Genomic DNA, 14,646 nt, shown 5'->3' on the forward strand with positions numbered 1-14,646 from the left:
CTTTATTCTTCAACTGTGTGGCCCCTGGTTCTGGACTCCCCCAACATCGGGAACATTTTCCCTGTATCTAGTTTGTCCAGTCCTTTTATAATTTTATACATTTCTGTAAGACGTAATGGATTCAGTCTGTTGCAGTGTGAAGAAGGCTCCCAACCCGAAACGTCTCTGATCAATGTCCTCCAGGCATACTGCCCGACCCACTGAGTTACTCCAGCACTTTGTGTCCTTCACTGCTTCTTACATGCTGTGATGATAAAGGATGGAATCAGAACATCGTGATTTTGTTTCAAAGGAGAAGAAAAAGAGCAATGTGTACGGTGGTGGAGAGGTAGGTTGCTGCCTTACCGCGTAGAAATATGAGGTGCTGTTCCTCCAATTTGGGTGGTCACGGTGGCGCAGCGGTAGAGTTGCTGCCTTACAGCGAATGCAGCGCCGGAGACCCGGGTTCGATCCCGACTATGGGCGCTGTCTGTACGGAGTTTGTATGTCCTCCCTATGACCTGCGTGGGTTTTCTCCGAGACCTTCGGTTTCCTCCCACACTCGAAAGACGTACAGGTGTGTAAGGTTAATTGGCTTGGTAAATGTAAAAATTGTCCCTAGTGGGTATAGGATAGTGTTAATGTACGGGGATCGCTGGTCGGCGCGGACCCGGTTGGCCGAAAGGGCCTGTTTCCGTGCTGTATCACTAAATTAAACTAGAGACCCGGGTTCGATCCTGACCTTGGATGCTGTGTGTGTGTGTGTGTGTGTGTGTGTGTGTGTGTGTGTGTGTGTGTGTGTGTGTGTGTGTGTGTGTGTGTGTGTGTGTGTGTGTGTGTGTGTGTGTGTGTGTGTGTGTGTGTGGAGTTTGTACGTTCTCCCTGTAACCACGTGGGTTTTCTCCAGGTGCACCGGTTTCCTCCCATATTTCAAAGACGTGCGGGTGTGTAGGTTATTTTGCTTCTAAATTGATTTTAGTGTGTAGAGAGTGGAATAACATAGAACTAGTGTAAACGGATGATCAATGATCGGCACGGACTCAGTGGCTGAAAGGTATGTTGCTGTAACTCTAAACGAAACTAATCGTTAGAACAATGTTGCGAAACCTTTGAACTTAAAATTATTAAAGGTAACAAGAGGTTGTTCGTAAAATTACAAGGAGAGTTATTTCCAAATCATCCTTTATTAAAATCTGTTCACAGAACATACTGAGAATGCAGTCTTAACTTAGTTAATGAGGTGATAAACATGTCTTCAAAAGAGACCTGAACATTTTTGTTTCAAATTATATTAAATTTCCATCAATAAAATCAAAATCACTTACACAACAAGCAAATAAATTAGACAATAGATAAATAGGAATAGGATTCCATAAACAACATTTAAAAGACATTTGGGCAGGTACATGGACAGGGTCTGGGCCAAACGCGGGCAGGTGGGACTAGTGTTAACTTCCTCAGCGTTGCTGGGGTAACGCTGAGGATGTAGACTGTCGACAGGCAAAGACGCAAGATGGTTGACATTTATCAATGGTTTCCTCCATCCTCAGAGTCCTTGACAAAGTCCCCTCTGAACTTTAAAGACCCAGTGCCTCACAAATCCAGGAAGGAAGCAATGGATACTCGAGACACCAGTTCTATATAATCAGAGAGTATAAGAAAATAACTGCAGATGCTGGTACAAATCAATTTATTCACAAAATGCTGGAGTAACTCAGCAGGTCAGGCAGCATCTCGGGAGAGAAGGAATGGGTGACGTTTCGGGTCGAGACCCTTCTTCAGACTGAAGATATAATCAGAGATATTGGCTCACAGTGCCAGAAGGGGGGGGGGGAGTTGGAGTCAAACTTGAGAGCTCCTCTGGTCTCCTTCATCTCCTCACTGGACGTGAGGACTGGATTTTGGGACGGACCCCCTCTTGACCCTGAGGTCCACGGTGATGCGCAGCGGATTGGGAAGCCCCCCGGCGACATCCTGGTGGGGGGAAGACCCGTTCCCTCCGGACAGTTGGCCAGCGGACTCCACGATCGTCCATCGTTGGCCTCGGGCAGTTGGGCAGCAGTTGCCCACCACCATCTGGCTTGGCATCAGGAAGGCGGACCCATTGATGGGCGGCAATGGCATCACATGGACTGGCACAGTTGGCAAGGCAAGAGACTTGTCCAAATCCTCGTTGTCCTCGGTGGCTTCATACACCTGGACAGCGACGATGGACATGAGAACGAGGAGCATCCTCTTCACCCAGTCCTTCTTCTTCGGGGGAAGATACTTTCGGACCTATGGATGGGCAAAGGACAGAAGGAAAGGTCAGCATTTCTGTTGCATTCCTCACAACTCAACAAACATAAAGAGCATTTCCGTCGCATTTTTCATGGCTCAACATTGGGTGACATTTTGTCTCAGTTTAGTTTAGTTTAGAGATACAGCGTGGGAACAGGCCCATCGGCCTACCGAGTCCGCACTGCCCTGCGATCTCCGCGCACTGACGCTACACACACTAGGGGACAATTTTACCAATTAACCTACAAACCAATTAACCTACAAACCTCTGGAGTGTGGGAGGAAACCGAAGATCTCGGTGGAAAACCCCACGAGGTCACAGGGAGAACGTACAAACTCCGTACAGGCAGCACCCGCGGTCGGGATGGAACCCGGGTCTCTGGCGCTGCCAGCACTGAAAGGCGGCAACTCTACCGCTGCGCCATCGTGCCGCACTGACCACGATGTTGACATTGGGATGACACCACCCAATTTGCCCAGAGCTAAATCCAAGGAGATGCAATCAGTCGGAAGAAGGGCCTCGACCCAAAATGTCACCCATTTCCTTCTGTCCAGAGATGCTGCCTGCCCCGCTGAGTCACTCCAGCATTTTGCGCCTTTCTTCAGTTTAAAGCACCATCTGCAGTTCCTTCCTGCACAATCAGACCTTTCCCCTGGTTTGGGGCGTTGGTTGGGGGGGGGGGGGGGGGGTGTGGTAAGTGGCCAGTGTGGGTTCAGGCACAACAACGCAGTGGAGGAAAGACAATGGAGGCTGCAAACACCCCTCGCCTAAGCAACACTACTGAAGAACAACCGACCCCTAAATCCCAGCTCCTCAGCCGTCTGTCGTCCCACCAACTCAGGACTGTCCCAGCATCAGCATGGAAATGGGTCCCCACCTGAAACTTCAGAGATGCTGCCTGACCTGTTGAGATACCCCAGCACTTTGTGTCTATCTTCTCCAGAGATGCCGCCTGACCCGCTGAGATACCCCAACACTTTGTGACTATCTTCTCCAGAGATGCTGCCTGACCCGCTGACTGAGATACTCCACCACTTCGGGTCTATCTTCTGTAACCTCTTGCCCGAGCAGATAAAGGATGGACCGAACGGCCCTTTTATTCCCACCCCATCCCAAGAAAAGTGATGGTCTTCTCACCTGTGCCGGGTACAGGACTTTGACAGGTCGGCGGCGACCCGACGCACGTTTGACTTGCCCCAACTTCACGAAGCTCTTCTGCTGGTCCAGCAACTTGTTGTCCCACCCAGGGACCGTCGACACCAGGCGAAAGTGGCGGTCGCAACCCCGACACATGGCTCTGCTGGGTTGTGAGAGGACAGACCAGGCGCTAACAGCAGAGAGAGAGAGAGTTCAAGAACTATTTGTGTTCTGAGTTTGTTCCGGGAGAAGAGGGGCTATTAATACACCTTGCAGGCTCCGCCTCTCCTGAATTCCCCTCTTTCCATAGGCATCTTCGAAGCCAATTACGCCTCCGGAAGAATTTACAGAAGAATTTATTTATTTTCTTGCGACAGATAGATGGAAACGCCTCCCGGAGTGAGGGCAAGTCCTGGGCGGGCCACTTTGACAAAGAACAGCTTACTTGGTTGAAAAAAAACCCTCCCTAGTTATAAAACGCTTAACCGAACAATTGCAGATGTGACGAGCATAAATGCGACCCTTGCCCAATCTACAGACTCGGATTCCAACGCCATTCTGAGAAGGTTGTTGGCTGCAACCCTTCCCCGCCCCCCCCCCCCCCCCCCAACCACGAACTGTACACTGCAAGGGCCAGGAAGCCAGTGGGCAAGATCATCTCTGACCCCTCTCACCCTGGCCACAAACTCTTTGAAGCACTTCCCTCTGGAAGGCGACTCCGGACTGTCAAAGCAGCCACAGCCAGACATAAAAACATTTTTTTTCCCCCACGAGTAGTAGCACTACTCAAAAACCAAAAGTCTGTAGCCTCTTTTTGCCCTGGTTTATTTCACTCACATGTTTAAACTGTAATGATGTATGCTTAATGTTTTAATGTTTTATGCTTTATTCGTAATTGTTCGCTGTATGTCCGTGTTGTTACTTGCGAGCGGGGCACCAAGGCACATTCCTTGTATGTGCACATAGAAACATAGAAACATAGAAAATAGGTGCAGGAGGAGGCCATTCGGCCCTTCGAGCCAGCACCGCCATTCATTGTGATCATGGCTGATCATCCACAATCAGTGCCCCATGCCTGCCTTCTCCCCATATCCTTTGATTCCAGTAGCCCCTGGAGCTCTATCTAACTCTCTTTTAAATTCATCCAGTGAATCGGCCTCCACTGCCTTCAGTGGCAGAGAATTCCACAAATTCACAACTCTCTGAGTGAAAACGTTTCTTCTCACCTCAGTTTTAAATGGCCTCCCCTTTGTTCTTTGACTGTGTGGCCCCTGGTTCTGGATTCCCCCAACATTGGGAACATTTTTCCTGCATCTAGCTTCCCCAGTCCTTTTTAGAATTTGATACGTCTCTATAAGATCCCCCTCTCATCCTTCTCAACTCCAGTGAATACAAGCCCAGTCTTTCCAATCTTTCCTCATAAGACAGTCCCGCCATCCCGGGGATTAACCTGGTGAACCTACGCTGCACTGCCATGATTGAGTGGCAGAATGGACTCGATGGGCCAAATGGCCTAATTCTACTCTTATCTCTTAAGAGCTTGTGATATGGGCCAAGCGCGGGGCAGGTGCGACTAATGCCGATGGGGATTGTTGGCCGGTGTGGCCAAGTCGAGCCGAAGGCCCTGTACCACACAATGACCCTGTGACTTTCATGGAGTAAACAAGTTGTGCTGGCTTGCCGCCAGTTCCACTGAATTTTACAGATGGCTTTTTTCCATGCTCTTTTGTGAAGTTCCCGCATCATGTTGCAATCTAAACACTTGACAAGTCTAGATCTGTTGCTTCAGTTGGGAAATATCTCAGCTCCTCAAGTTAATCTCACTTAGCGTGTTCAGATAATGCCAGAGTCTTCTCCCGCCCAACTGTTCACATTGAACCAGGTTTCCTAGAAAGATAGACCAACCCCTCCCTCCCCCACAGTCCGCCCCCTCACACTCCTTCAACGTCTGCAGTGGGATGCTGCAGATGTTCCACCAGTCGGCGGTGGCCAGCGGCCAGCTTCTTCGCTGCCGTGAGCCGGGGCAGCAGGGCGAAGGACGCGGAGACGCCAACAGGACCAACAAGCTCGTCGGGAAGGCCGGCTCCGTACCGGGGGGGGGGGGGGGGGGGGGGGCGGAGTTGGAGTTGGATTCTCGGGAGGGGGTCTTGGAGGGGAGGATGCCCCTGAAACTGACAATACGGCCCGCCCCCTCCATGACCCGCTGGTCAACCAGTGGAGCACCTTCAGCAACAGACTGGCTCCACCAAGATGCAGCACAGAACGAACGCCACAGGAGATCCTTCTTCCCTGTGGCTAACAAACTGTACAACCCCTCCCCCCTTCTGTCATGGGGTAGACTGACACCTCTCCCCAATCTTTGCACATCCCCAATCCTTTAAAACTGAGGTGAGAAGGAACTGAGTAGAGGAGTAAAGAGGTTTTTCTGCAGTCTGCAGGGCCCTGGTAAGACCACATCTGGAGTATTGTGTCTCCTAATTTGAAGAAGGACAGTTTTGGTCTCCTAATTTGAAGAAGGACATCCTTGTAATTGAGGCAGAGCAGCGTAGGTTCATGAGATTGATCCCCGGGGTGGCGGGACTGACATATGAGGAAAGATTGAAAAGACTAGGCTTGTATTCACTGGAGTTTAGAAGGATGAGAGGGGATCTTATAGAAACATATAAAATTATAAAAGAACTGGACAAGCTAGATGCAGGAAAAACATTCCCAATGTTGGGGGAGTCCAGAACCAGGGGCCACACACAGTCTTAGAATAAAGGGGAGGCCATTTAAAACTGAGGGGAGAAAAAACTTTTTCACCCAGAGAGTTGTGAATTTGTGGAATTCTCTGCCACAGAGGGCAGTGGAGGCCAAATAACTGGATAGATTTAAGAGAGAGTTGGATAGAGCTCTAGGGGGCTAGTGGTATCAAGGGATATGGGGAGAAGGCAGGCACGGGTTACTAATTGTGGACGATCAGCCATGATCACAATGAATGGCGGTGCTGGCTCGAAGGGCCGAATGGCCTCCTCCTGCACCTATTTTCTATGTTTCTATGTTTCCACCCGTCGTTTTAATTTCATGCTTCATGCGTTTTGTGTTTTATGACTGCTGGCAGATCAATTTCCCTCCTGGGATACCTAAGTTCTATCGTCTGCATCGACCTGGACGAGATAGAGAGAGCGTGGTTACTCTGGACAAACTGTACAACTCCTCCCCCCTCTGACGTGGGGTAGAGTGACTCCCCTCCACCCCTCTGAAGAAGGGTCTCGACTCGAAATGTCACCCATTCCTTCTCTCCAGAGATGCTGCCTGTCCCACTGAGTTGCTCCAGCTTTTTGTGTCGAGGTAGGTGGAGATAAGTTTGGTGGGGCATGAGCAGGCAGAGACAATGGGTCTGCCGGGACAGTTCTGTTTATGGATTTTGGGTAGGAGGTAGAATCGGGCCGTGCGGGGCTGGGGAACTATGAGATTGGAGGCACTGGGGGGTAGATCGCCGGAGATGATGAGGTCAGTGATGGTGCTGCTGATAAAGGTCTGGTGTTTATCGGTGGGGTCATGGTCCAGGGATAGGTAGGAAGAGGTGTCTGAGAGTTGTCGTCTGGCCTCGGTCCGGTAGAGGTCAGCACGCCAGACTACCACAGCCCCTCCCTTGTCAGCGAGTTTGATGATTAAGTCCGGGTTGTTGCGGAGTGAGTGGAGGGCTACACGTTCAGGAGGGGAGAGGTTGGAGTTAGTCAGGGGAGTGGAGAATTTGAGGCGGCCGATGTCACGCCGACAGTTGGAGATAACAAGTTCTAGTGAGGGTAGTTGGCCAAACGGGGGGTCCAAGAGGAGGGGGTCCGTTGGAGACGGGAGAAGGGGTCATCAGTGGGGGGTGGGGACTCCTTAGCATGGAAAAAGGCTCGGAGGCAGAGGCAGTGGAAGAAGAGCTCCACGTCATGGCGGACGCGGAACTCGTTGATGTGGGGGCGGAGGGGAACAAAGGTAAGGCCTCTACAAACTGTACAACTCCTCCCCCTTCTGACGTGGGGTAGTGTGACTCCCCTCCACCCCTCAGAAGAAGGGTCTCGACTCGAAATGTCACCCATTCCTTCTCTCCAGAGATGCTGCCAGTCCCACTGAGTTGCTCCAGCTTTTTGTGTCTACCTTCGGTTTAAACCAGCGTCTGCAGTCCCTTGAAACACAATCCTTTCCACTCGTCACTTTCAAGTTTCAAGTATCTTGTATTTTATGACTGTTGGCAGATCAATTTCCTTCCTGGGGATAAATAAACTTTAGTTTAATTTAGAGATACAGCGCGGAAACAGGCCCTTTCGGCCCACCGGGTCCGCGCCGACCAGCGATCCCCACACATTAACACTATCCTTCACCCACTAGGGAACAATTTTTACATTTTACCAAGCCAATTAACCAATTTTTCCTACATATCTGTACGTCTTTGGAGTGTGGGGGGAAACCGAGGATCTCGGAGAAAACCCACGCAGGTCACGGGGAGAACGTACAGACGGCGCCCGTAGTCGGGATCGAACCCGGGTCTCCGGCGCTGCATTCGCTGTAAGGCAGCAACTCTACCGCTGCGCCACCGCACTGCCGCCCATGATAGAAAGTTCTGTTCTATCGTATCGTAAACTCTGACAGAGTTGATGCCTTCTGGCAACTTGCTGTGCGTGGAGCGATGTAGGGAGTGAGAAGATAGATGTGAGGATTTCCCTGGTTGGACCGCTCTCTGCAGTACACACACCGAAGTTTTATTTTCTCGTGCACAATGTTGTCCACCCCTCAGACCTTGACTCGAAACGTCACCCATTCCTTCCCTCCAGAGATGCTGCCTGACCCGCTGAATCACTCCAGCTTTTTTGTGTCTATCTTCGATGAACTTTGGGTTCCCTTTCCCCTGACTCTCAGTCTGAAGAGGGGTCATGACCCGAAACGTCACCCATTCCTTTTCACCATTTTGTGTCTACCTTCGGTTTAATATGCGGTTCCTTCCTACAGGTACCGAGACATGTCTACGCGAATCAGGGCATGTCGGGTTTCCAAAGAAAAGTGAGGTGTTGTTGCCACATCGATATGGTCGATGAACTATGAATTATTTGCATTGAAATTCTTGCGCAAGGAAGGGACTGAAAGGTTTGAAGATGCACAGCCCACGATAAGATGCAGCGTTAAGTAAACTCCAGCTAATTAACTTTCACAACTTTTACAGAGAATTTTGACTCCTGCCTGTGTCATATCAGTGGAGATCTTTGGTCATGGTGAAAGACGTTTGGACAGGCACATGGTTCGGAAGGTTTTGGAGGGATTTGAGCCAAACGCAGGCAGGTGGGACGAGTGTAGATGGGGCATCTTGGTCGGTGTGGGCAGACTGGGCCAAAGGGCCAGTTTCCATGCTCTGTGACTCTAGCTAGTTGAGCAAGTTGAGGCAAGTTGAGCTGAGGGGCCTGGATAGGATAGGCTTAGAGGGAAATGGGCCAAACGCAGGCAGGTGGGACTAGTGTAGATGGGACATCATGGTCGGTGTGGGCTAGTTGGGACGAAGGGCCTGTTTTCAAGCTGTGTGACTCTAGCTAGGTAAGCATGGGCAAGTTGGGCCGAAAGGCCTGTTTCCATGCTGTGTGACTCTAGCTAGGTCAGCATGGGCAAGTTAGGCCGAAGGGCCTGGATAGGATAGGCTTAGAGGGAGATGGACCAAATGCAGACAGGTGGGACTAATGTAGATGGGACATCATGGTCGGTGTGGGCAAGTTGGGCCGAAGGGCCTGTTTTCAAGCTGTGTGACTCTAGCTAGGTAGGCATGGGCAAGTTGGGTCGAAGGGCCTGTTTCCACACTGTATGCCTCTAGCTAGGTCAGCATGGGCAAGTTGGACCGAAGAGCCTGTTTCCAAGGTGATGACTCTGGCCAGGTCAGTATGGCCAAGTTGGGCCGAAGGGCCTGGATAGGATAGGCTTAGAGCATGATGGGCCAAATGGAGGCAGGTGGGACTAGTATAGAGGGGACGTGTTGGTTGGTAAGGGCAAGTTGGGCTGAAGGGCCTGTTTCCGTGCTATGTGACTCTATGACTCTATAACTCTAAGATGCTACAAATGGATTAAAAAAATTATAAGCCAACATATTGGGGCAGAACATGGAAACGACCCGACTGGGATATAGTCTGTTGTGTGTGAGTGTATACACAGTGGCTGGGGATATGTAGGGCATCTTGGTCAGCATGGATCAGCTGGGCCGAATGGCCTGTTTCAGTGCTGTATGACACTATGATTTGTCAGAAAGTTGAAATCCTCGGCTCAGTTTAGTTTAGTTTAGAGATGTAGCGCGGAAACAGGCCCTTTGTTCCACCTGCAGATAGACACAAAAAGCTGGAGTAACTCAGCGGGACAGGCAGCATCTCTGGAGAGAAGGAACGGGTGACGTTTCGGGTCGAGACCCTTCTACGCTAGTTCCATTGTACCTGCTCGGGACAATTTACAGAAGCCAATTAACCTTCAAACCCGTACGTCCCTCTCCTCAATAAGCAGTTTTCAGGAGATACGAGCTGAGAATGGAAATAAAACACAGAAAATACAGGGGAGTGATTCCGATGGAACAGCTCAACAGGGCCTTGCATGGAGCAGTCTGTTGGGCAATGTGGGTCAAAAGGATTTTCTGAACAGTCATCGAAAAAAATTTATTCCACAAAATTAACCTCGGGAGAATGCAATGTGTCATTTCCTGTCTCAAAGGTTAACATCTTCCCCTCAACAATCACGTACCGAGATTGGTGCTTATCACCTTGGGTTGCCAACTGTCCCGTATGAGCCGGGACATCCAACATATTGGGCTAAATTGGTTTGTCCCGTAAGGGAGCGCCCTTGTCCCGTATTAGGCCCGGGACTCTGTAGGCCCGGACACTGTAGGCCCGGGCGCTGTAGGCCCGGACGCTGTAGGTCCGAGCTGTAGGTCCCACTAGCCCGGAGTAGACTCAATGGGTCGGACAATGTAGGCCCCAGACAGTGTAGGCCCAGACACTGTAGGCCCGTACAGTGTAGGCCCTGGACACTGTAGGTCCGGACACTGTAGGCCCGGACAGTGTAGGCCCGGACACTGTGGGTCCGGACACTGTAGGCCCGGACACTGTAGGCCCAGACAGCGTAGGCACTGGACAATGTAGGCCCCGGACAGTGTAGGCCCGGACACTGTAGGCCCAGACAGTGTAGGCCCCGGACAGCGTAGGCTCGGACAGTGTAGGCCCCAGACAATGTAGGCCCGGACACTGTAGGCCCGGACAGTGTAGGCCCCTAACGGAGGTTGCGTAGCAACCCGCCTCCCAGCCTGGGTGGCCTCCATTGGTGCAACAAGAGCACGCGGCCGCTGGCTGGGGGAGATCATGTGGGGCGCGGGGCAGTGACGTCACCTTGTCCTTTATTTGGGAGTGAGGAAGTTGGAAACCCCTATTCTCATCTGGGGTTTCGCCGACAGGCTGACCACCCTAAGGGGTGATTGAACTCAACCACTGGGCCTGTACTCGCTGGAGTTTGAAGGTGGGGGCCTCATTGAAACGTACTGAACAGTGAAAAGCCTGGAGAGAGTGGATGTGACGAAGATGTTTCCACTAGTGGGAGAGTCTAGGACCAGAGGGCACAGCCTCAGAATTAAAGGATGTTCCTTTCGGAAGGAGATGAGGAGGAATTTCTTTAGTTAGTGGGTGGCGAATCTGTGGAGTTTTTTGCCACAAAAAGCTGTGGAGGCCAAGTCATATTTCTAAGGCATGGATAGATGGATTCTTCATTATAACAGGTGTCAAGGGTTATGGGGAGAAGGCAGGAGAATGGGATTAGGAGGGAGAGATCAGCCATGATTGAATGGCGGAGTGGACTCAATGGGTCGAAAGGCCTAATTCTACTCCTACAACTTGTGAACTTGTTTCAAGCTTTGAACAAAGGAAAAGGGTGAAACATATCCTCAAGGTCGATTGAGTCAAGAGTTAAGAGTGTTATAGACAATAGACAATAGACAATAGGTGCAGGAGTAGGCCGTTCGGCCCTTCGAGCCAGCACCACCATTCAATGTGATCATGGCTGATCATTCTCAATCAGTACCCCGTTCCTACCTTCTCCCCATACCCCTTGACTCCGCTATCCCTAAGAGCTCTATCTAGCTCTCTCTTGAATGCATTCAGAGAATTGGCCTCCATTGCCTTCTGAGGCAGAGAATTCCACAGATTTACAGCTCTCCGACTGAAAAAGATTTTCCTCATCTCCATTCTATATGGCCTACCCCTTATTCTTAAACTGTGGCCCCTGGTTCTGGACTCCCCCAACATTGGGAACATGTTTCCTGCCTCTAACGTGTCCAACCCCTTAATAATCTTATATGTTTCAATAAGATCCCCTCTCATCCTTCTAAATTCCAGTGTATACAAGCCTAGTCGCTCAAGTCTTTCAACATATGACAGTCCCGCCATTCTGGGAATTAACCTAGTAAACCTACGCTGCACACCCTCAATAGCAAGAATATCCTTCCTCAAATTTGGAGACCAAAACAGCACACAGTACTCCAGGTGCGGACTCACTAGGGCCCTGTACAACTGCAGAAGGACCTCTTTGCTCCTATACTCAACTCCTCTTGTTATGAAGGCCAACATTCCATTGGCTTTCTTCACTGCCTGCTGTACCTGCAAGCTTCCTTTCAGTGACTGATGTACTAGGACACCAAGATCTCGTTGTACATCCCCTTTTCCTAACTTGACACCATTCAGATAATAATCTGCCTTCTTATTCTTACCACCAAAGTGGATAACCTCACACTTATCCACATAAAACTGCATCTGCCATGCATCCGCCCACTCACACAACCTGTCCAAGTCACCCTGCAGCCTTATTGCATCTTCCTCACAGTTCACACTACCACCCAGCTGTGTATCATCTGCAAATTTGCTAATGGTACTTTTAATCCCTTCATCCTAGTCATTAATGTATATTGTAAATAGCTGCGGTTCCAGCACCGAGCCTTGCGGTACCCCACTAGTCACTGCCTGCCATTCTGAAAGTGACCCATTTATCCCCACTCTTTGCTTTCTGTCTGTCAACCAATTTTCTATCCATGTCAGTACCCTACTCCCAATACCATGTGCTCTAATTTTGCCCACTATTCTCCTATGTGGGACCTTGTCGAAGGCTTTCTGAAAGTTGAGGTACACCACATCCCCCGGCTCTCCCCTGTCAATTTTCCTAGTTACATCCTCAAAAAATTCCAGAAGATTAGTCAAGCATGGTTTCCCCTTCGTAAATCCATGCTGACTCGGAACGATCCAGTTACGGCGATCCAAATGCTCCGCAATTTCGTCTTTTATAATTAACTCCAGCATCTTCCCCACCACTGATGTCAGACTAACTGGTCAATAATTTCCCGTTTTCACTCTCCCTCCTTTCTTAAAAAGTGGGATAACATTAGCTACCCTCCAATCCTCAGGAACTGATCCTGAATCTATAGAACATTGGAAAATGATTACCAATTTGTCCACAATTTCTAGAGCCACCTCCTTAAGTACCCTGGGATGCAGACCATCAGGCCCTGGGGATTTATCAGCCTTCAGTCCCATCAATGTACCCAACACCATTTCCTGCCTAATGTGGATTTCCTTCAGTTCCTCCGTCACCCTAGGATGTCTGGCCACTAGATCATCTGGGAGATTGTTTGTATCTTCCTTAGTGAAGACAGATCCAAAGTACCGGTTCAACTCGTCTGCTATTTCCTTGTTCCCCATAATAAATTCCCCTGCTTCTGACTTCAAGGGACCCACATTTGCCTTGACTATTTTTTCCTCTTCACATACCTAAAAAGGCTTTTACTATCCTCCTTTATATTCTTGTCTAGCTTACCCTCGTACCTCATCTTTTCTCCCCGTATTGCCTTTTAAGTTATCTTCTGTTGCTCTTTAAAAGAGTCCCAATCCTCTGGCTTCCCACTCTTTTTTGCTATTATATACTTCTTCTCTTTTATTTTTACGCTGCGTGGGTGTCAGAGGTTATGGGGAGAAGGCAGGACAATGGGGTGGGTGGTAGGGTTGCCAACTTTCTCACTCCAAATAAGGGACAAAAGGTGATGTCACTGCCCCGCGCATCATGTAACCTCACCCGGCCAGCGGTCACATGCTCTCGCTCCACCAATGGCGGCTGCCCAGGCCGGGAGGTAGGTTGCTACGCTGTAAGATTTGAGAAGTTTTCCCTCATTCTGCAAGCAACACCTAACCAAAGAGCTGCAGTTTGGACATTTTAAACGGGAGACTGGGGCTGATAGCGGAGAAAGGCTGCGGTCAGTTTACCAAGGGATGTCACAATCCGTGGGTCCTAAGATGGCTGCAGGACCTCGTGACCAGCCACAAAAGCAAAAACCTTACAGCCCAGTCTCTAGGTTTCTGCAAAGCCACGGCCAGAACAATGGATGGATATTGGCCATGCAGAAATCTGCGAAACCAGGTCGAAGTCCAGACACTGGGGCGCTGACATCAGCATACTCACAATGCCCCAAGCCGACCTACACAGTTAATCTCGTTAAGGGGGCACAATAGCCCATAGAAAACTACCTGGTAAGTGATGGGAAACCAGTTAAACCCATCACCTTGCAACGAAATACCAATTAACACCGTCTGGCCATCCCCGGTACCCCCGGACATAACGCAGGACAAAGGGAAAACGCAATACATATCTTTTAAACAAAGAGATCCCGAGATCTGGCGGGAGATAGGACGGGTCAGAATAGTATAACTGGCCACGACTTTTGGGTTTTAAACTCAAGAAGAAATACTGCAAGAAAACCTGCAAGGAACGCAAGCCAAGAGGAAGACGAACAGACAGGCAAGAAAGGCACGCTCGCAGCAGGGACAGCAACGCTCGCAACGACTGGCCAGGAACGCTCGCAGCAGGGACAGCAACGCTCGCAACGACTGGCCAGGAACGCAAGAAACGGAAGGAAGAAACTCAGGGGACAAGCACGACCCTCACGGAAAGCAGCGGAGAAGCAGCACGAACAGCCAGTAACCCCAGTAATAGCCCCATGGTGAGCATGTACCCCGATCCTGCACATCCTGGACATAGTTTTAGTGTAGAGGGGAGGGTGGTTTGAATAAACGTGGGTGTGTAAATTAATATGTGTTGGTCAAGTTTGCGATGTGTCGTACGTTCCCCATTTTACAGTCAAGAATATGTCTAGTAGAACTGTGTCAAAGTATTCGTGTAGTTATGCATATGTCTTTTAGAACTGTGTCAAAGTATTCGTGTAGTTATGC

The 14,646-nt window shown here is 50.0% G+C and overlaps 1 protein-coding gene and 1 long non-coding RNA gene across 2 annotated transcripts in view; one reads left to right on the forward strand and one right to left on the reverse strand.

The window, feature by feature from the left end:
• The window catches only part of LOC144603184 (uncharacterized), a 497,022-nt gene that overhangs the window by 133,290 nt on the left and 349,086 nt on the right, over positions 1-14,646 (forward strand). The window lies entirely within an intron of this gene.
• Positions 1,226-3,567, reverse strand: LOC144603178 (uncharacterized). The gene is made up of 2 exons (XM_078416347.1): positions 3,398-3,567; positions 1,226-2,256 (listed from the first exon to the last, which is right to left on the reverse strand). Exons 1-2 carry the CDS (start codon positions 3,551-3,553, stop codon positions 1,858-1,860), a joined length of 555 nt encoding a protein of 184 aa, XP_078272473.1. The 5' UTR covers positions 3,554-3,567; the 3' UTR covers positions 1,226-1,857.

The sequence above is a fragment of the Rhinoraja longicauda genome, chromosome 19, assembly GCF_053455715.1.
Source record: "Rhinoraja longicauda isolate Sanriku21f chromosome 19, sRhiLon1.1, whole genome shotgun sequence".
NCBI classification, from domain to species: domain Eukaryota; kingdom Metazoa; phylum Chordata; class Chondrichthyes; order Rajiformes; family Arhynchobatidae; genus Rhinoraja; species Rhinoraja longicauda.